General features: G+C 42.5%; 1 protein-coding gene across 1 annotated transcript in view; it reads right to left on the reverse strand.

Moving 5' to 3' along the window:
- LOC106561201 (metabotropic glutamate receptor 3) overlaps window positions 1-24,215 on the reverse strand; it is a 58,381-nt gene that overhangs the window by 11,708 nt on the left and 22,458 nt on the right. Inside the window, exons 3-6 of the mRNA XM_014124894.3 lie at window positions 20,563-21,193; window positions 19,953-20,096; window positions 16,035-16,304; window positions 14,984-15,608 (exon numbers count right to left, since the gene is read on the reverse strand). Coding sequence (XP_013980369.1) covers window positions 14,984-15,608; window positions 16,035-16,304; window positions 19,953-20,096; window positions 20,563-20,883 — 1,360 coding nt within the window. The 5' untranslated portion in view covers window positions 20,884-21,193. The remainder of the gene's footprint in view (window positions 1-14,983; window positions 15,609-16,034; window positions 16,305-19,952; window positions 20,097-20,562; window positions 21,194-24,215) is intronic.

Here is a 24,215-nt window from a genome sequence, read left to right on the forward strand (position 1 = left end):
TGTTTGGGAGGAGTAATGGCCGAGAGAAGGCAGGAGACACTTTATTTTGTTTAGCATTGCTTAGGTTAAACTGCTCCCTTTAATGGATCAGTCGTCCACCAGGCTACACTCTACGATTAGGGGGAGATGGGAGAGGAATCGCTGTGTGTCTCGGTTAGGGAGAGATGGGAGAGGAAGCGCTGTGTGTCTCGGTTAGGTAGACAAGGGAATGGGGTTCAGTTTTTTACTGTTAGGATAGATTTGTTTGTTCGTTCCAACAGATCTTTACATATTTTCCTTACTACAAAATATTAATGTGGTCCTTATGGTTACTAAACATATTTTAGATATGCCTTTATGCTATATCTTATACCATGTTTACAGTTTTGGTTAACCTGTTAGGGCTAGGGGGCAGTATTGACACGGCTGGATAAAAAACATACCCGATTTAATCTGGTTACTACTCCTGCCCAGTAACTAGAATATGCATATAATTATTGGCTTTGGATAGAAAACACTCCAAAGTTTCTAAAACTGTTTGAATGGTGTCTGTGAGTATAACAGAACTCAAGTGGCAGGTCAAAACCTGAGAAGATTCTGTACAGGAAGTACCCTGTCTGACCATTTCTTGGCCTTCTTTGCCATCTCTATCCATTACAGAGGATCTCTGCTGTTACGTGACACTTCCTACGGCTCCCATGGGCTCTCAGAAGGCGGCAAAAAGCTGAATCGTGGCTTTGCAGGCTCTGGCTGAAAAAAAGTAGCGCGTTTGGGTAGTGGCTGGTTACAGTACTGTGAGACTCAGGCGCGTGCCCGCGTCGACCGAATGCTTTGTTTTCTTTCCTCTGTTTACCTAAACGCAGATTCCCGGTCGGAATATTATCGCTTTTTTACGAGAAAAATGGCATAAAAATTGATTTTAAACAGCGGTTGACATGCTTCGAAGTACGGTAATGGAATATTTCGAATTTTTTTGTCACGAATTGCGCCATGCTCGTGACCCTTATTTACACTTCGGATAGTGTCTTGAACGCATGAACAAAACGCCGCTATTTGGATATAACGATGGATTATTTTGGACCAAACCAACATTTGTTATTGAAGTAACAGTCCTGGGAGTGCATTCTGACGAAGACAACAAAGGTAATCAAACTTTTGTAATAGTAAATCGGAGTTTGGTCAGGGCTAAACTTGGTCGGTGTCTAAATGGCTAGCCGTGATGGCTGGGCTATCTACTGAGAATATTGCAAAATGTGCTTTCACCGAAAAGCTATTTTAAAATCGGACACCTCGATTGCACAAAGGAGTTCTGTATCTATAATTCTTAAAATAATTGTTATGTTTTTTGTGAACGTTAATCGTGAGTAATTTAGTAAATTCACCGGAGGTTTGCTAGTTCTGAACGTCACATGCTAATGTAAAAAGCTGGTTTTTGATATAAATATGAACTTGATTGAACAAAACATGCATGTATTGTATAACATAATGTCCTAGGTGTGTCATCTGATGAAGATCATCAAAGGTTAGTGCTGATACTTTATATAATATTCTGAGTAGATAGCCCGGCCATCATGGCTAGCTATTTTGACACCCACCAAGTTTGGCACTCACCAAACTCAGATTTACTATAAGAAAAATTAGATTACCTTTGCTGTTCTTCGTCAGAATGCACTCCCAGGATTTCTAGTTTACACCCAATGTTGTTTTGGTTCCAAATAATCCATAGTTATATCCAAATAGCGGCGTTTTGTTCTTGCGTTCAAGACACTATCCGAAGGGTGATGCGCCGGCACGTATCGTGACAAAAAATGTCAAAATATTCCATTACCGTACTTCGAAGCATGTCAAACGCTGTTTAAAATCAATTTTTATGCGATTTTTCTCATAAAATAGCGATAATATTCCGACCGGGAGACGTCGTTTTCGTTCAAAAACTGAAAATGTAAAATGGACTCTTCACGTGCACGCGCGGACCCGTTTCATTGTTCTCAGATTGACCACTCTCCAAATGCGCTACTGTTTTTCAGCCAGGGACTGCAGAGTCATCATTCAACGTTCTGGCGCCTTCTGAGAGCCTATAGGAGCCTTAGAAAATGTCACGTTACAGCAGAGATCCTCTATTTTCCATAAAGAGGCTATAGATGGCCAAGAAATGGTCAGAGAGGGCACTTCCTGTATGCAATCTTCTCAGGTTTTGGCCTGCCATATGAGTTCTGTTATACTCACAGACACCATTCAAATAGTTTTAGAAACTTTAGGGTGTTTTCTATCCAAATCAAACAATTATATGCATATTCTAGTTTCTGGGCAGGAGTAATAACCAGATTAAATCGGGTACGTTTTTTATCCGGCCGTGAAAATACTGCCCCCTATCCTAAACAGGTTAAAGTATGCAGGAGAAGGCAAGGGCAAGCAATAGCACCCTGTTTTTCCTCTCATTCTCATGGTGTTATGGTTTTAATTCACAAATCTGTTCTGTTTCAAGTGGATAATATTACTGATACAGCTGGTAGATACATTTTGATGCAAGGAACTCTTTTGAATGAGCGTATTACTCTGGTTAACCTCTAGGGGACCCCTTCCCGTTCTTATCCCGTTAACGGGATTGATTTTGACAACAGCCAGTGGAAAATCAGAGCGGCAAATTCAAAACAGCTAAAATCTCATAATTCCATTTTCTCAAACAATCAACTATTTTACACCATTTTAAAGATAAACTTCTCGTAAATCCAACCACATTGTCCGATTTCAAAAAGGCTTTACGGCGAAAGCATAAAATTAGATTATGTTAGGAGAGTATATTGACAAAAAATAATCACACAGCCATTTTCCAAGCAACTAGATGCGTCACAAAAACCCAAAACACAGCTAAATGATGCACTAACCTTTGACGATCTTCATCCGATGACACTCCTAGGACATTATGTTACACAATACATGTATGTTTTGCTCGATAAAGTTCATATTTATATCCAAAAACAGCATTTTACATTGGCGCGTAATGTTGAGAAATGTTTTCCCTCCAAACCCACCGGTGAATCAGCACAATGAGCACACATATTACAGAAATACTCATCAAAATGTTTGATCAATATAGAAGTGTTATGCACAGAATTATAGATACACTTCTCCTAAATGTAATCGCTTTGTCAGATTTCAAAAAAGGTTCACGGCGAAAGCACAATTTGCAATAATCTGAGTACAGCCCAGAAAACACCAATAACAAGCAAACTAAAACCCGCCATCTTGGAGTCAATAAAACTAAGAAATTACATTATAAATATTCACTTACCTTTGATTATCTTCATCAGAAGGCACTCCCAGGAACCCCAGCTCCACTATAAATGTTCGATAAAGTTCATATATATGTCCAAATAATCAATTTTGTTCGCGCGTTAGGTTCACTATGCAAATCCACAACGCGCATGCTTACTTAGTCCAGACGAAAAGTCAAAAAGGTTATACTACAGTTTGTAGAAACATGTCAAACGATGTATAGAATCAATCTTTAGGTTGCTTTTATCGTATATCTTGAATAAAATTCCAACCGGACCTATACGTTCTCTTTGGCAGTGAAAATGAACTCAGCTCGCTCCCAAGTCATTGTGCGTAACTGAGCCCATGCCTTATAATGGGACACCTACTTCCTTGTGCTGTAATTCCCATCAAATTCACCATAGAATCTGCAAACACCGTTCTAAAGACTGCTGACATCTAGTGGAAGCTTTAGGAAGTGCAAAATGAACCCTAAGTCACTGTATACAGTCAAGGCAATCACTTGAAAAAACTACAACCTCAGATTTTAAATTTCCTGCTTGACTTTTTCTCAGGTTTTTGCCTGCCATATGAGTTCTGTTATACTCACAGACACCATTCAAACAGTTTTAGAAACTTCAGAGTGTTTTCTATCCAAATCTAATAATATGCATTTTCTAGTTTCTGGGCCAGAGTAGTAATCTATTCAAATTGGGTACGTTTTTCATCCGGCCGTGAAAATACTGCCCCCTAGCCCCAAGAGGTTGTTTATGGTCCTAATGATGATAATCCCAAATTCTTTGCAAATTTATTTCTATTGATAGCCTCCCTTCCTGCTGAAGTCCTAATGTCAGGGAATTTTAATTGCACTCTTGATCCTCATCCAGATCGCTCCTCTTGTCACGTCCTGACCATAGAAATATGTTATTTTCTATGGTAGAGTAGGTCAGGGCGTGACAGTTTTTTTCTATGTTTTCTATTTCTATGTTGTCAGGTTCTAGTTTTGTATTTCTATGTTGGGGTTTTGTTTGGGATGATCTCCAATTAGAGGCAGCTGGTCCTCGTTGTCTCTAATTGGATATCATACTTAAGTAGGGTTTTTTTCCACCTGGGTTTGTTGGAGATTGTTTTTGAGTAGTGTATGTTTCACCGCTGCGTCATGGTTTGTTGTTTTGTTCTTTAGTTTATGTATTGCATAGTTTCACAGTGTAAATAAAATGTGGAACGACACACACGCTGCACTTTGGTCCGCTCCTTTCTACGACAACTGTGACACCTCTGGTTTAGACACCTCCCACTCGTAGAGTAGAGATTACCTTGGAGCAATCAGAAACCGAGTAAAATTGATTATTCATGTTACTCGTCGAAATCTAAATCATATTCTCGTATAGACTACTTTTTTGTTTCTTGCTCATTGATTCCCAATGTAGCAGGAAGTGGATATGATAGTATTGTTCTGAGTGACCATTCATATAGATGTTTATTTTACACTGAACACTAACCAAACGTCAGCGACTACCAGATGGGAGGCATTCAAAGCATATATTAGGGGGCAAATGATATGTTTTACCAGTTTCAAATCAAATCAATTAAATGTGAAAATGAGAGACATGGACAGAAAAATCTGAGAATTGGAGAGATAAGCTTTTTTGGATAACTCAGAAGAGGTACACAAGAAATGATTTTCTCTTAAAGCTCAGTATGAAGAACTTTCAATGGATCCTGTCGAAATAAACCAAACATTTGCTTCCTACTACAACACACTTTACAACGCTGAATCTCCTGAGAACTTAACTAATCAGACATCATTTTTGGATGGTCTTGATTTTCCCTCTATTTCAGAAGACACAAAACTGGATCTGGAAAAGGAATTGGATGGTGTTGAAATATCTGATGCTAGGAAAAGGGAGGTAAAGTGGCAGGTCCAGATGGGCTCCCAATAGATAAGATATTTAGGGACAAACTTCTAGGTCCACTTTTGGATATCTATGCTGAATTCTTTCAGCAAGGTTGTTTCCCCCCTTCTTTAATCACTCTTATTCTGAAGCCTGATAAATCCCCAAGTTACAGACCAATTTCTCCTCTGAATTTCAACAAAAATGTTTGGGCTAAAGCTTTCGCAAGGAGATTGGATAGAGTGCTCCCATATCTAATACACAAAGACCAAAATGGCTTCGTGAAAAAGTTTTTCACAATGTGAGGAGAGTACTAAAGATAGTGCACGTGTGAAGGGTCCACTGATACTTCCATTTTCTCACTTGATGCAGAGAAGGCATTCAATAGTGTTGAGTTGTCTTATTTATTTGAAGTGCTTAAGAGATTTGGGTTTGGAAACTACTTCTGTAAATGGATTAAGATGTGATATACCAACCCCACTGAAGAAGTTGCTACTAACAACTTGATTTCACAACCTTTTATGCTTTTTTTGGGGCACAAGACCAGGATGTCCGGCCAGTCCAGGACTCTTTCTTTTAGATATGGTACCCTATGCCATTGCAGTAAGGTCTCACCTTCAATTAGTGGAATTAAAACGTCGGATTCTGAACATCGAGTGACCCTGTATGCCGATGATACCCTCTTATTCCTAACAGATCTAAAGAATTCCATCTCTTCCCTTTCCAATATAATGAATAACTTATCAATTTTCTGGGTTTAAAGTTAATAAAACCAAATCTTCTATCTTTTTCCTCAACAAGCAAGATAGACTGAATATAGTTGTACAGCATTCATTTGTGCATACAGAACAAGGGTTCACATATCTTGGTATTAAAAATCACACCAGAAATTAGCTCCTTGAGTTCAACAAATTCTGAACCCATGGTAACGAGTGTAACAGAATCCATCAATAGATGGACATCATTGCCTATATCTACTATTGGTAGAATAAATATAATTCAGATTAATATTCTGCCCAAATTGCTTTATCTATTTCAATCAAATCCTCTGGCTCCACCACCTTTATTTTCCCCAAAGATCAGAAACACACTCTCAAATTGTATCTGGAGCAACATAAAACCAAGACTTAAACTTTCTATTCTTTATTTGCGCTATGACAGAGGGGGGTTGCAACTTCCAAACCTACAGTGTGGTATTACTGGGCTGTACAACTTCGGGCTGCAATGTTTTGGTTCTCCAAGAAACCATGCTTACCCTGGCTGCAGACTGAAATGCTGTCCACAAAAAGCTTAACTTTGGATATTTGAACTCTGCTCCCTTTAAGAAGCTAAAGAAGAATACTACTAATCCCTTTGTTAAAAACACCCTAACTATATGGCTGTATAGCAATATCTGGGCGAATGTGAGGACTTTCTTTTTTAAATTTCTCTGTGAATATTTGGTTGTTATGTTTTGTCTCTTTGGGTTGAGGGGGGAGGTGTATGTGTGATTAAAAATTATACAATTGTATTTCTGTAATTGTTGAGCTAATAAATACACTACAGTTCAAAAGTTTGGGGTCACTTAAAATGTCCTTGTTTTTGAAAGAAATGCTCATTTTTTGTAGATTAAAATAACATAAAATTGATCAGAAATACAGTGTAGACATTGTTAATGCTGTAAATGACTATTGTAGCTGTAAATGGCTGATTTTTCATTTTAATTTTTAAGGCCAGTTTTATTGCTTCTTTAATCAGAACAACCATTTTCAGCAGTACTAACATAATTGCAAAAGGGTTTTCTAATGATCAATTAGCCTTTTAAAATGATAAACTTGGATTAGCTAACACAACGTGCCATTGGAACACAGGAGTGATGGTTGCTGATAATGGGCCTCTGTACGCTTATGTAGATATTCCATAAAAAATCTGCCATTTCCAGCTACAATAGTCATTTACAACATTTAACAATGTCTACACTGTATTTCTGATCAATTTGATGTTATTTTAATGGACACAAAATGTGCTTTTCTTTCAAAAACAAGGACATTTCTAAGTGACCCCAAACTTTTGAACAGTAGTGTATATGTGTAATAATAATATATATATACACACACATTTGAAATAGCCTTTGAATGTAGTATGCTACAGTAAATTACCGCACAGTACACTGCTTTCACATTAGGCAATTCACTTACACTAACCATTAACATTGACTGAACATCACATTTCCATAATTTCTATCCAATGTGTGATGAAAGGGGTGATCATTGAAGACATCTTTCACAATGTAATCAAATGAAATAAATGAAAGAAACAACGTTTTGCAGGCCCTAGTTTGCATCAATCCTGTCTTTAGCCTTTGGCCATAGGTTCTCATCAAAATCACAGTAAATATTTTCATTGTTCATGCACCTGGGAAAAACCTTTTGGCATATCCAAGCCTAACATAGATCTGGACTGAAATCCTTTTATGCCTCATCCATGGCTTGAAGGAGGGTGGTAATGTTCACGGGGATTGCGATCATACATCTTCCATTTGATTGTAATCATGTATTGTATTTTACAGTATTGTATTGTAATTATGTATTTTCTTTATTATTATTATATTTAACCTTTATTTAACTAGGCAAGTCAGTTAAGAACAAATTCTTATTTACAATGACGGCCTAGATATTTTTGTTTTAAGCCTATCCCAAACCTTAACCCTTACCTTAACCATTCAGAGTTAATGCCTAGCCTTAAGAATTGAGTTAATGCCTAAACTTAACCCTAACCTTAATGACTAACCTTAACCTTAAACACTTCGAAATGTTACATTTGGAACAATTTCAAAATTTGATGTTTGAAACAACTTCGAAATTTGACGTTTAAGAATCATGGATGAACGTCTAATTCTGAGACTGAGAGCTGGTTGAGAAGAAAATGCTATCAGATCCCCAACCCCACCAGTAGCGGCCTTTGTTTGTTATGGCTGTGTGATCTAGTTCATTCAGGTTTGGTGCCTTGTGGGAATGGAAGCCCCTGTCCACTGTTCACTCACATAGATGTGAGCTTCTCTCAATGCCAACTGCTGAATACACACGCACACACGCACACACACACAGTCTTGTACAGCTAACCTTGTGGTGACAAACAAATCAGTCCCATTCAAAATCCTATTCTCCCTAACTCTAACCCTAACCCGTACTCTTACCCTAACCCTAACCTGAACCCAAAAACCTTAATCCTAACCCTAACCTTAGCTCCTAACCCTAAAACTAAACTTAGCTCCTAACACTAAACTTAATTCTACATTTACATTACAATTTAGTCATTTAGCAGACACTCTTATCCAGAGCGACTTACAGTAGTGAATACATACATTTCATTTTCATTTCATGCATTGTTTTTCTTTCTTTCTTTTTTTTGTACTGGCCCCCCGTGGGAATCAAACCCACAACCCTGGCATTGCACACACCATGCTGGCATTGCAAACACCATGCTCTACCAACTGAGCCACAGGGAACACTAATTCTAACCTTAACCCTATACCCCCTAGAAATAGCATTTGACCTCGTGGGGATGCGCACACACACACACACACACACACACACACACACACCACACACACACACACACACACACACATACACTCCTAACAAACCCGTAGACTGTTCGTCCTGCAATTTCCTATATGATGTTCTATGTGACACAGTTCTATGTGACACAGTATCTGACCCTATCAGTCTAAAGAACATCTTTAGCCCAGAGTGAAGACACATCTCTCCCCTCAGCTTGTTCTAGCAGGTTAGGAGCTCTGGGATACTTCAGTTTCCGTTTTAAAGTTGGCTTAAATCTCCTCAGGTCTCCCCAGCAGTATCTTCTGTGTGTTGAGCGCTCTAGTGGAATAACCACTGTCCTAGTCCACACTGATGTTGGAAAGAGGCTGAAGTCTGCAAATTCTACAGCTTTACGTTAGACAGTAAAGCACTGCACCGCTTTCATTTACAGAGCAAGTCTGTCCACACCATCCGTCTATTGTTTACTGCTACAACAATGCTCTCTCGCGTTCTCTCTCTCTCTCTTTCTCTCTCCAGAGACTTATGCAGCAGGATTTCTCGAACACAAACAGCTGGAGCTACACTACAGCAACTGAGACTAGAGAAAAACTGAGGAAAGAGTCAGAGAGAGAGAGGAGATAGATTTAATTCTGAGAGCAAAAGGTTTATAATAGTTTATAAAACATGCATAACTTGACGTAGTTGGGAGAGTCTTTATTATTCTACATTAATTAAAAGTAAGGGGAAAAGGAGTTTTCATTCAGAGGTTCAGAAATTAATTACGCTCTCTGCCATATCGGGCTAACATGCTGGCCGCAGGGGTTTGTGGGTATTACAGGGAGGGGGAAAGACAATCCCCTTTAATCCAATGAAGGGGGAAGAGAGGGAATACATAATCTGATACTGTAGCATGAGAGAGTGAGGGTGAGCGGGTGAGAGAGAAAGAGAGAGACAGTCCACTTGACTGGCTGTTGATGAGCTGATGTCACCACACACTAGGGGACAGGTAATATTTAGACAGGATAACAAGCTTTGTGCAACATATGCTCAGATAATCTTCACAGAAAATACTCCTCTCCTCTCTACTGTCCTTGCTGTAGATGGGTGATTTGGAGATCCCAGAGGTTCTCTCTCCCTCCTTTCCCCTCACGCTCTCTATTTCTGTTAATCTTTTTCATCATCTTTCTCTTCCACCCTCACTAGAATCTTTAGGGCTGCAATGTAAAGTGGTGTATGTAATTTGCATTAGGCACAGTGAGCGTGTGATGTGTGTTCAGTCCAATCAGGAGTGTTTGGGGTGATGATGACCTAATACATCTGTGTCCCAGGGAGAGTGAGCGTGTGTCGGGAGAAGGAACAATCGTGTCAGAAACAACACACACACAGCTACACAGCACTGCATGGTTACATAGAGTGTACACCAACACACACACACACACACACACACACACACACACACACACACACACACACACACACACACACACACACACACACACACACACACACACACACACACACACACACACACACACACACACACACACACACACACAAACAGCACTATGGGCAAAATCTGTTCTCTCTGTGGTCTTTCTCTCCTGGGATAGAGATTCAGAGTGGACAGCAGACAGAGAAGAAGAGAGAGAAGAAAGGAAAGAGGCACCATAATAGGACAGGAAAGGAGATAAGAGAGGAGTGATAGAGGAGACAAAAGAAGGAATAGCAGGGGAGAGGAGAGGTGATAAAGAAAAGAAGAGAGGCAGTGGTGGAGAAAGAAAAGGAGGGATAGATAAGAGAGGAGACAGAAGGGGACTGACAAGATGAAAGAAGAGATAGCAGAAAAGGAATAGCAGAGAAAGAAAGGTGTGAGAGAAGAGGATGAGCTAAAGGAAGGGAAAACGAGGGCTGGAAGGGAGGAAAGGAAAAATAACAGGCAGGGAAGAAGCTTGTGAAGTGTTTATGAGTGGGAAGCACTGCTATCAAATGTGAAGGGAGATGGGGAGGGGGAGCGAGAGGGCAGGAGAAAGAGAGGGAGAAATAGAGTGAGAGAGAGAGAGTGAAGGTTGTTCTCTGGCATGTAACTGTTACAGTAAGCTCTCAGCTCAATAGTGCCCTGAAGGCACAACACCTCTCCTCGCTCTGCTAACACACACGCATGCACGCACGCACATGCACCCATAAAAGAGCACAGGAGAGGGAATATCACACATCTATGACAACTATTTGAACAGGAGGTTGCCTGTGTGTGTGTGTGTGTGTGTGTGTGTGTGTGTGTGTGTGTGTGTGTGTGTGTGTGTGTGTGTGCGTGTGTGTGTGTGTGTTATTGTGCGTGCGTGTGTGTTGACTGATCTGGTTTCCTCAGATGGGGGACGGTAGGTGGGAGTTGAATGATGGCTTAGAAAAGTGTGTGGGTTGGGGGTGTCTGCGATTTCATGGCAGCAAAAAACAAACATCTCAAGCTGTCATTTTGTGCAAATGTGTGAGTGTGTATATGTGTATGTGTGTGTGTGTGTGCATCCGTGCGTGTGTGTGTGTGTGTTCAGCAGTTGGCATTGAGAGAAGCTCACATCTACAGGATTACTTGGACAATTGGCCATAGTGTCAGCTTCATTACCATAGCAACAGCATAGCTACAGAAAGGGCTCTGTTTTAGCCTCATCCTCCTCACCTTGATCATCACCACTGTACCACATGTCTATCTATTCTGAACTGTAATATACAGGTAACTGCCAAAATAAAGGAAACACCAACTTAAGTTGTCTGGCGACTCGTGGGCCACCACGAACCACCAGAACAGCTTCAATGCACCTTGGCATAGATTCTACAAGTGTCTGGAAGGATGTGACACCCTTCTTCCATGAGAAATTCCATCATTTGGTGTTTTGTTGATGGTGGTGGAAAACACTGTCTTGGGCGCCTCTCCAGAATCTCCCATACTTGTTCAATTGGGTTGAGATCTGGTGACTGAGATACACACACACACACACACACACACACACACACACACACACACACACACACACACACACACACACACACACACACACACACACACACACACACACACACACACACACACACACACACACCCGTTAACTTTTTAAGGTATAGGGGGCAGTATTTTCATTTTCGGATGAAAAGCATGCCCAGAGTAAACTGCCTAATACTCGGGCCCAGAGTCAAATATTTGCATAGAATTAGATTTGGATAGAAAACACTCTGAAGTTTCTAAAACTGTTTGAATGATGTCTGTGAGTATAACAGAACTCATATGGCAGGCAGAAACCTTAGAAAAATCCAACCAGGAAGTGGGAAATCTGAGAATTGTAGTCTTTTGAATCCCTATCGAAACTACAGTGTCTGTGGGGTCACATTGCACTTCCTAAGGCTTCCATTGGCTGTCAACAGCCTTTAGAAACGTGTTTCATCCTTCTCCTGTTACTGGGCAGAAAATAGGAGCTCAGTCAATGAGTGGACTGCCTGGGACCAGTGAGTTGTTTACTGCGAGGGCACATTTGGCGCGCCGCTTATGCTCATTTGAGACCCCTCTTTCAAAGTTAAAGAGATCTCTTCCCCTAGCTATGGTAACCAAAATAAAAGGAGGTAGGGGGAGAGAGGGAAGGGAGGAGAGGGTTGATCAACTTTCATGGATGTTAGCAGATCAGATAGACTCCCCCCATCTCTCTCACTTTCTCTCCAGCGCTCCCTAACTTTTCAGACTTACCTTTCCCACCTCCACTCCTGTCCTGCTCACTGGAGGCTGTGGCTGCCTCTCTGCCTCTCCCCTATCTCTCCTTCTCACCCTCTCTCCCCTATCTCTCCTTCTCACCCTCTCTCCCCTATCTCTCCTTCTCACCCTCTCCACTCTATCTCTCCTTCTCACCCTCTCTCCCCTATCTCTCCTTCTCACCCTCTTTCCTCTATCTCTCCTTCTCACCCTCTCTCCCCTATCTCTCCTTCTCACCCTCTCTATCTCTCCTTCTCACGCTCTCTCCCCTATCTCTCCTTCTCACCCTCTCTCCTCTATCTCTCCTTCTCACCCTCTCTCCCCTATCTCTCCTTCTCACCCTATCTCCCTCTGACAGTCATGATCTGAGCCCTTAGATTTGCAGCTTGAGAAATTAAGATGTGGAATTTCAAAGAGAATCCTCTTCTGCTGATTCATACTGTCCCACAACACCAGCAACTCATCTCTACCTCTCTGCCTCCATCCCTCGCTCTATCCCTCTCTCTCCACCCTACTCCCTCTCACTGGTGCCATCTTTCTCTCCTTTCTCTCCACCTCTCCCCACTTCAGTCTGCCTGTCAATCACCATATGCCCAAACCTCCCACTTTGCTCTGTCTCTGACTCCCTCTCCAGGTCTTTCTAAAGCTGTAGTGGCAGAGCTGTTTGTTGATGTATTTTGATGTCCCCTATTGGTCATGGTTAGCATTGGAATAAGCACCTGTCTGTCTGTCTTTCCTACAGCAGTGTATTTATTCCTCTGTCTTTGTGCCCCACCTGCCACTCAACCCAATCCTATTTTCCCCTCTTTCTTCTCTCCAGTCTTAAGTGACACTCTCCTGATATAGAAGACTATTATACACACACACACACACACACACACACACACACACACACACACACACACACACACACACACACACACACACACACACACACACACACACACACACACACACACACACACACACACACACACACACACACACACACAATCTCATTATTACTTCCATAGGAGTCTCTATTATAAAATGTAGAGTCATTAGTAGGTATGATAGAATATGGGGTTGGATTAACTTGAGCTGTGATTCGTCTCACCTGCTCTGTGCTGTCGTATCAATTACATACAGCTAATAAATGCCAATGGTAACTAGCAAGCATGATCGTACATGTAAATTAAGGTGAATTGTTCTTACATGTTTCATGTTGCTATGCTTGCCAAAGCAATGCTTGAATCCTTCTCCCCTCTCTCTCTCATACTCTCTTTCCTCCCCTTTCATCTCTCCCTCCCCTAAAAAAGACCCATCATGTTGAGAATTCCTCTTTACCTCTCTCTTTTTAACTCCCTCCCTCTCTCACTCCACCCCTCTCCTCCCATTATCCCAGGTCTACAGTATTGACCTGTGAAGCTGGTAATCAGTAGGTAGTCTACAGTACTGACCTGTGAACCTGAGGATCAGTATGTAGTTTCAGTACTGACCTGTGAACCTGAGGATCAGTAGGTAGTTTCAGACAGTACTGACCTGTGAACCTGAGGATCAGTATGTAGTTTCAGACAGTACTGACCTGTGAACCTGAGGATCAGTATGTAGTTTCAGACAGTACTGACCTGTGAACCTGAGGATCAGTATGTAGTTTCAGACAGTACTGACCTGTGAACCTGAGGATCAGTATGTAGTTTCAGACAGTACTGACCTGTGAACCTGAGGATCAGTATGTAGTTTCAGTACTGACCTGTGAACCTAAGGATCAGTATGTAGTTTTAGTACTGACCTGTGAACCTAAGGATCAGTATGTAGTTTCAGACAGTACTGACCTGTGAACCTGAGGATCAGTAGGTAGTTTCAGTACTGACCAGTGAAGCTGAGGATCAGTATGTAGTTTCAGACAGTACTGACCTGTGAAGCTGATGATCATTAGGTAGTTTCAGACAGTACTGACCTGTGAACCTGAGGATCAGTATGTAGTTTCAGTACTGACCTGTGAACCTAAGGATCAGTATGTAGTTTCAGACAGTACTGACCTGTGAACCTGAGGATCAGTAGGTAGTTTCAGTACTGACCAGTGAAGCTGAGGATCAGTATGTAGTTTCAGACAGTACTGACCTGTGAACCTGAGGATCAGTATGTAGTTTCAGACAGTACTGACCTGTGAACCTGAGAATCAGTATGTAGTTTCAGTACTGACCTGTGAACCTGAGGATCAGTAGGTAGTTTCAGTACTGACCAGTGAAGCTGAGGATCAGTATGTAGTTTCAGACAGTACTGACCTGTGAACCTGATGATCAGTATGTAGTTTCAGACAGTACTGACCTGTGAACCTGAGAATCAGTATGTAGTTTCAGACAGTACTGACCTGTGAACCTGAGGATCAGTATGTAGTTTCAGTACTGACCTGTGAACCTGAGGATCAGTATGTAGTTTCAGACAGTACTGACCTGTGAACCTGATGATCAGTATGTAGTTTCAGACAGTACTGACCTGTGAAGCTGATGATCATTAGGTAGTTTCAGACAGTACTGACCTGTGAACCTGACGATCAGTATGTAGTTTCAGTACTGACCTGTGAAACTGATGATCATTAGGTAGTTTCAGGCAGTACTGACCTGTGAAGCTGATGTTGAGAAGGTAGTCTCTGTAGAGCTTGCGTCCATCCAGAGCCTTCATGCTGTCACAGAGCTTGGTGGTGTTGGAACACAATGTTCTCTGCATCTTATGGAGGGCGTGGGCCATGGCGTATACCGCATTCACCACAAACATGATCTTGGACTCCGGCTCAAAGTTACTGTCATCCACCGACACACCCTTCTCACAGGGAGGGAGGGAGAGAGACACCATCCCCCCTGACCCTACTCCTCCTGCCCCACCTCCTCCTCCACCAAGTGAGCACTGGAACTTCTGCTCCCAGAATTCCCGGTACCAGGGGTTGCGGCGGTTGTTGATTGGATCCAGAGACAGGAAGTAGCGGTTGAAAGCCGGCACGGGATTGGCCGCCAGTTCCAGGGTGATGGCCCCGTCGGCCGTGGCCTCGTTGCCCTTGACAATGCTTTCCTGTGCCCCCCAGCCATCACTGGCCACCCAGATGAAGGTGGTGTTGAGTCGTGCGGCGGCAGAGAGGAGTTCTCGAGCGTCATCACTCCTCAGGAAGAGAACTGCCACGCGGGCATTGGGCTTCTGGAGGAGTTGCCTGATCACTGCCTCATATGACTTCTTAGCGTTAGAGCGCCCCACCTGGACAGGAGGTAATTTGTTATTTAAACTGGAAACAAAGGGAGTAAACACAATTTAGGAAGAGGTCTACTACATAGAATAGCAGGCTAAAATACATAGTATCACGCTGTAGGGTTAACCCTAAATCCATATCTTCTCCTGTTGTTTCTGTCTGACCAACCCCTTATGTTCTCCATGCTTGTTCTTCTATATTCTAACCTAGGTCTACTCCTATCTCTTTCATTGTCAATCTACCTATATAATCCCTTGACAACCCTATCTCCTTCACTGTAAATCTACATATATAATCTCGTGACAACCCTATCTCCTTCACTGTCAATCTACCTACATTATATAATCTCCTGACAACCCTATCTCCTTCACTGTCAATCTACCTACAGTATATAATCTCCCGACAACCCTATCTAAACTCCTATTTCTTCCTACCTTCTCAGAGGTAGCGATGCAGATGTTCCTCATACGTGCTTCCTGTTCGAAAGCCTCTATCCCCGTCTCTCCGTAGTCTCCCTCTGATGCCACCGTGGACACGTAGGTCCAGTTGAACAGCCGCAGGATCTCTGCCATCGCTTTGGCCTGGTAGAAGTCAGGGGGCACCGTGCGGGCAAAGTAGTCATAGCGCGTCTTGTCACTGAGCTTGGCACTGGTGGAGGCATAGCTGATCTGAGGGATCTGGAAGAGGCGGAGCAGGTTGGCCACCTAGGAGAGAGAGGCAGAAAGATGTGAGAAACAGACACACACACACACACACACACACACACACACACACACACACACACACACACACACACACACACACACACACACACACACACACACACACACACACACACACACACACACAGTCAATAAAGAGCAAATGCATCCATTAGTGTTGGACATCAGGGCTGGGGTCCATATTATATCCCTTTTTTATGGTCACGTTCTACTGATTTTACACACACACACACAAGCACACAAGCACACACACACGCGCACACACACACACACACACACACACACACACACACACACACACACACACACACACACACACACACACACACACACACACACACACACACACACACACACACACACACACACACACACACACACACACACACACACACACACACAGTACAGCTGTGTTGGTTTAGCTCATGTTTAATCCAGTTAGGGCATGGTTCTGTGGCTCGTCTATATTTCATTTAATTCACAGCACAACTCTGAAGTTTTGAAAACATGTCAGCATCTCATTAGATTAATAATCCAGGAGATTAAAACACACTTGCAAGCACAGACAGCCACATGCACACACAGCCACATGCACACACAGCCACATGCACACACAGCCACATGCACACACACACGCACTGTACAGGTGGATATACTCATGTGTTTCTCTATCTAATCATATTACATGACTGCTGTCTGGGTCATTTTGTAAACTATGATGTGAACATTCCAGTAATGTGTGCAAGTTTGTGTGTGGACTGAGAGCGGGTGTAGCTACAGCATGTTTTTATTTGTTACGTGAGTCAGATGTTACTATACAAATGGCTGCTAGGCGTCAGTGTTTACCTCTATGATTGTAAACTAACTAAATACCTATGACAGTATGTTTGTAGGAACAGATCACCTGCAAAGAACACATATAGGAAAACACACTCTCTCTCTCTCTCTCACACAAACACACACCACACACACACACACACACACACACACACACACACACACACACACACACACACACACACACACACACACACACACACACACACACACACACACACACACACACACACACACACACACAGACTGCTCTGAGGCCTAACAACATCAATAACTGTCAGCCCAGAGAAAACAAGGACTAATTGTGTGTGATGAAAAAAAAGCGATGGAGGGATAACAATGCCTATCTGAGAGAGGAGGAGAGTGGGCTGAGGTCAGAATACACTGGGCTCTCCCCTTGGAGTGAGGGAGTGACAGCTTTTAAAGGCCCAATGCAGCCATTTTTATCTTAATATCAAATCATTTCTGGGTAACAATTAAGTACTTTCCTGTGATTGTTTTCAATTAAAATGTATCATCTTAGCAAGCGACTGTCTGGGAGTGGTCTGAGTGGGGAGGGAAAAACTGAAAACTAGCTGTTTTCAAACTAGAGGTTTGGAGCTGTTTTTCTTATTGATGTCACCAGGCAGGCCAAAACTCCATCTGACCAAAACAGGCAGAAATTTCAGTAAAAGGGTGTTATCATAATTCTCACAATTTCACAGTATTATTCCAACATCATAGTGTGGAAATATATATAAAACATAGGAAATCATGTTTTAGGCTGCACTGGGCCTTAATACAAAGAGTGAGATGGAGAGGAAGAGATGGGGGTAGGAGAGAGAGAGAGAGCAAGACAAAAGAAAGAGAGATTGAGGAAAAACAGAGGGAGAGTTGGAGGGAGAAATAAATTGAGAGATTAGGGATTTGGGTCTGATGGAGGAGAGGAAGGGAGGAGAGGAGAGGAAAGGAGAGGATACTTTGTGCAGTCACACACAGCAAATTGGCCAGTGTTGAAATTAACACTCAGTGGTGTAAAACAATCCCCAGTGTTGGTTTCAATAACCAGAGTTATTGTTTTACACTTTGGAGAGTCAAACAGTCCCATCAAAACTACGCCCATCATTATCATATTTCCCAGCATGCTCTACTGCAGGTGGATTTTTACAGGATTGTTTTGAATATCTGTGTTTTTGCATGCACATTGATTGATTGATTAATCTTATGCTACACAAAGATAAAGAACATACAGTTTTCAAAACTAATCCACTTAAGTTAGTTATTTTTACAGCACCAATTACTGAAATGGTTATTCCAGTTTAAATGGTTTAGGTAGTCTTCTTACATTCTTATTTAACCCTGACAGTCATTCTGAATGCAGGTTGTGGGTGAATAAAAATTGCAACTGTTGGGTATCTTAACTCTGTCTGAATTCCAATAGGAATTACACTTTACTTTGCAAGGCAGCATAATGTGACTTACAGGCCTGATGTGACCTGTAAACCAGGAGTTTCTTAACACCACTGTGTTAGGCTAAAACTAAACCATCAAAGAAAGGCCTTATGATACGGTATATGTATTGTAAAAGTATAGTTTAGTTCAGTTTTTACAATAGCATTCACCTAGGTACTCACTTGGTGAAAGCCACAGTCCTTTTAAATAAAATAATTCAATAACCATGTCTCTGTCACTAACATCTACGGTCATGGGTGGTAACTCTACAATTCACTCAAAAAGAGAGATACACTGGGAAATATGCTAATTAGGCTTTACACCACACAGTGTTAAAACAACACCCAACAATGACTTACAGATGTTAATTACTTACATTAAGAAAGTGTAACAGTGTCAGCACTAAGCAGAGTCCAGTTTACTATAAATCCAGTGTTTTGTTTTGCTCTGTAGGTGGTGCCTGTTACTCTACAATAGAGCTATGCAAACACCACAATCAAGTTTATCACTTTAAGAGTTGAATGGGGAACACTGCAACAGTTCAATTTTTAACACTTTCAAAAGTGTTATTTTAACATCAGTTCAGTTGGACTCATATGTTCACTGAAAATAGTGTATATTTAACATTTTCAGAGTTAAATGTACACCATTGATTTTGCTGAGCAGAGGAGTACAAGAGGAGGATTTATGCTGAACTATGCCAATCACCTTACTCTGTCACAATACCATATCGCTGGATGTGTGTGAATGGATTTGTGTGTGTGTGTGTGTGTGTGTGTGTGTGTGTGTGTGTGTGTGTGTGTGTGTGTGTGTGTGTGTGTGTGTGTGTGTGTGTGTGTGTGTGTGTGTGTGTGTGTGTGTGTGTGCATGTGTGGTACTTGTGTCTGTTCTTTTAAAGCTGCTCTTTAATTATTTGTTACTTTAATATCTCTTACTTTTTTCAGGTATTTTCTTAAACATGCATTGTTGGTTAAGGGCTTGTAAGTAAGCATTTCACTGTAAGGTCTACACCTGTTGTATTCGGTGCATGTGACAAATACAATTTGATTTGATTTATTCAGCCAGGTCACTCGAGATCCAAGGTGATATTCAACGTTTGTCCAGGATGTCGGGTGATGCCTTCAAAACCCGCCACTAGGGGCAACGATGAGTGCTACTACAATTCCCTATCCCAAACATTAACCCTTAACTATTCAGAATTAAAGCCTAAACTTAGCCGTCAAATTGTTTCTGTTTTTTCCCTATCCCAAACCTTAACCTATACGTTAACTTCGGAATGAATGCCTAAACTTAACCCCATGACCAAACGTTGAATACTGAAGTCAAAACATGTCAAACTATGAGATCTTGTTGGTGTGTTACCTGTATAGACACGCTGCTATAGGATCCTCCTATAACTCCAGCGATTGCCAGGGGACTGTCTTCCTGTAGAGCGTAGGATCCATCAGGACAGATAAACTCTGTATCGTCCACCTTGGTCAGAGACGCACGTACAAACTCCAGCGCCTGGGGAGTACACACACACACATTCAGTCCCATTCAAAATCCTATTTCCCCTAACCTAACCCTAAACCTAATTCTAACACTAACACTAATTCTAACCTCAACTCTAAACCCCCCTAGAAATAACATTTGACCTTGTGGGGACTAACAAAATGTCCCCAGTTGGTCAAATTTGTGCTTGTTTACTATTATTGTGGGTACTTCTGGTCCCCACAAGTATAGTTAAATGTCCACACACACACACACACACACACACACACACACACACACCCATGTACATGCACTCAATAAAAACTTATTGAAAGTGTAAATGTAATATTTTCAAATCTTTTGAAAGAAAAGGTTTTACTTTTGTGATGTCAAGGTCAAGCTCATTATGCCATTTGTAGAATTTTTCTAGAACAAGAGTTCAGATAGAAAAAGCAAGAAGCAATAAAAAGTGTGTGTGGGTGTGTGTGTGCTCACCAACCTGTTCCAGTGCGTACGTATCTCTAGAACAGGTGTCCAGTATGTGAACTCCCAGACTGACTCCAGGCAGTAGAGTAGGATCAGAGTTGATCCTGTCTATAGCAAACAGCATGGCCTCCAACCTCTGGATCCCCCTGTCCTCGTTCACCCTCCCACACTCCTCTATTCCTCCCCCCTTCTCATGGACCGGGAACAGCCCCCCCAGGACCAGGTCTCCCTCGATCCGGATCTCCCGACGGGGGTGAGGGGGGTCCACCCCGAGAGACACCAGAACACATCGACACAAAACAGCTAAGAGGACTGTGGTGATACGGGATAACATGGTGGAGAGGGGAGGAGAGGACAGGACAGGAGAGGACAGGAAAGGACAAGAGATGAGAGGAAGGAAGGGAAGAAGGGAGGGGGGGAGAGGAGAGGGGGAGTAAGGTTAAGGATTAGGAAGAGTGAAGGGTTAGAGGTAAAGAGTATGGGTCAGGGGTGAGGGTTTAAAGCTATGAGGTCAAGGGTCAAGGTAAGGTAGTTGTGAGGTGCGGTCGCAGTAACTGCTGGATCTGTTTGTAGTCCATCTAATGGTCAAGGAGAGTTCCACTGGACCATACATGGAAGAGCACAGAGTCTGGACATCAGACCTTCTAAAGAAGAGAAGAGAGAGGGGGGGGGGGCAGAATAGCAAGAGATCAGGCTAAACAACTTAAGAAGCCCTATGTAGGGTGACAAACTCCATGTTTTCTGCTGGTCTCAAAGATGGGAGAGTTTTGGGAGAGTTTTGGGGTATTGTTAACAAGAGCTGACAGTAATGTTTATTTCACAAACAGTCAGACCATGACTAAATGGATTTGAAGAATGCTGCCCCCCCCCCCCTCATTCTCTCTCATTCTCTCTCTATTTTTCCTCTCTCACTCTCCACTTCTCTCCCTTTATCTCGCCCTATTTCTGCCTCCCTCTCTTGCCCTCTTTCCCCAATCTCTCTCTACTGCAGCAAACTCTGTTACTCTTCCTACTGCGCAATACCGTGTGTGCATGTGTGTATGTGTGTGTGAGTATGTGTGTGTATGCCTGTGGCTGTATCTGGATAAGTCTGTTCAGATGGCATGCTGATATAGACGCCCAGTGTTCTGATGCCACCGCTCTCTCTCTCTCTCGGTGTGTGTGTGTGTGTGTGTGTGTGTGTGTGTGTGTGTGTGTGTGTGTGTGTGTGTGTGTGTGCGACCGAGCTGATACTATCTCCTCAACTCCTCAACTAAAGCTCCCTCTGTCTCCCTAATCTCAGACTATCTACCAAGCAGCATAACTAGTACCACTGTCTCTTCACAACCAACAACCTAATGCCATTCCACTGAACCCCTTCAAATAATGCCTTACAACACATATGTTCCTTCTACACACCAGAGCTAGAGAGAAAGAGAGAGAGGTGGTAACTATGTATGATCTGAGTACTGTCTTCAAAATCAATCTGAACTGAGAGAGAGAGAGAATGTGTGTGTGTGACATGCATGAGTGTGCATGTGCATGAGTGTGTGTGTGTGTGAGTGTGCATGCGAACCTGAATGCATGTGTGTGAGTGTGTGTGTCAGCAGGTAGGAGGATAAAAGCGTCTCTGAGACGGAGTCAACTCTGAGCTCTGATACTGCAAGAGGCTGTTTCTGCGTATACACTCTAATCTGAATCTAACACTGCTAGGTATAAAACACACTACTATCAATGTACTCCTTTGTACTTTAGGTTCAGGTAGTCCCAAACAGTACACTCTAAAGAATGCTGGGTTAAAAACAATAAAATGTGGGTTATTTGGTAACCCAGCACTGGGTAAATATTGGACAGAATGGACAGATACATGTCCCACTCCTCTTCAATGGCTGTGCGAAGTTGCTGGATATTGGTGGAAACTGGAACATGCTGTCATAGACGTTGATCCAGAGCATCCCAAAGTTGCTCAATGAATGACATGTATCTGATGTGACCACCATTTGCCTCATGCAACGGGACACATCTCCTTCGCATAGAGTTGATCAGGCTGTTGATTGTGGCCTGTGGAATGTTGTCCCACTTCTCTTCAATGGCTGTGCAAAGTTGCTGGATATTGGTGGAAACTGGAACACGTTGTCATGCACATCGATCCAGAGCATCCCAGGCATGCTCAATGGGTGACATGTATGGTAAGTACAGTATGCAGGCCATGAAAGAACTGGGAAATGTACAGTTCCTTGCGACATGGGGCCTTGCATTATCATGCCGAAACATGGGGTAATGGCAGCGGATGAATGGCGCGATCGTATCTCAGTGCATTCAAATTGCCATCAATTGTGTTTGCTGTCCGTAGCTTATGCCTGCCCATACCACAATCCCAATGCCACCAGGGACACTCTGTTCACAACGTTGACATCAGCAAATAACCCGCCCACATGACGCCATATACGTGGTCTGCGGTTGTGAGGCCGGTTGGACATACTGCCAAATTCCCTAAATCGACGTAGGAGGCGGCTTCTGGTAAAGAAATGAACATTAAATTATCTGGCAACAGCTCTGGTGGACATTCCTGCAGTCAGCATGCAAATTGCACGCTTCCTCAAAACTTGAGACATCTGTGGCATTGTGTTGTGTGACAAAACTGCACATTTCAGAGTAGCCTTTTATTGTCCCCAGCACAAGGTCCACCTGTGTAATGATCATGCTGTTTAATCAGCTTCTTGATATGCCATACCTGTCACGTGGATGGATTATCTTGGCCAAGGAGAAATGTTAATTTACAGGGATGTAAACAAATTAGTGCCCCAAATCTTTTTAGAAATAAGCTTTTTGTGCGTATAAAACATTTCTGTAATTTTTTATTTCAGCTCATGAAGGATGGGATCAACACTTTACATCTTGCATTAATACACTATATATACAAAAGTACAGTGCATTCGGAAAGTATTTAGACCTCTTAACTTTTTCCACATTTTGTTACGTTACAGCCTTAAAATTGATTAAATAGTTTTTTCCCCCACATCAATCTACACACACACCCTATACAGACGAAGAAAAAACATGCTTTTAGACATTTTTGCAAATGTATTGAAAATGTAAAAAATCACATGTACATAAATATTCAGACCCTTTACTCAGTTCTTTGTTGAAGCACCTTTGGCAGCGATTACAGCCTCGAGTCTTCTCGGGTATGACGGTACAAGCTCGGCACACCTGTATTTGGGGAGTTTCTCCCATTCTTCTCTGCAGATCCTCTCAAGCTCTGTCAGGTTGGATGGGGAGCATCGCTGCACAGCTTTTTTCAGGTCTCTCCAGAGATGTTAGATGGGGTTCAAGTTCGGGCTCTGGCTGGGCCACTCAAGGACATTCAGAGACTTGTTCCCGAAGCCACTCCTGCGTTGTCTTGGCTGTGTGCTTAGGGTCGTTGTCCTGTTGGAAGTTGAACCTTCGACCCAGTCTGAGGTCCTGAGCGCTCTGTAGTAGGTTTTCATCAAGGACCTCTCTGTACTTTGCTCTGTTCATCTTTCCCTTGATCCTGACTAGTCAGCCAGTCCCTGCCTCTGAAAAACATCCCCAGAGCATGATGCTGCCACTACCATGCTTCACTGTAGGGATGGTGCCAGGTTTCCTCCAGAAGTGATGGTTGGCATTCAGGCCAAATAGTTCAATCTTGGTTTCATCAGGCCA

The sequence above is a fragment of the Salmo salar genome, chromosome 10 (genome assembly GCF_965601325.2).
Source record: "Salmo salar chromosome 10, fSalSal1, whole genome shotgun sequence".
Taxonomy (NCBI): domain Eukaryota; kingdom Metazoa; phylum Chordata; class Actinopteri; order Salmoniformes; family Salmonidae; genus Salmo; species Salmo salar.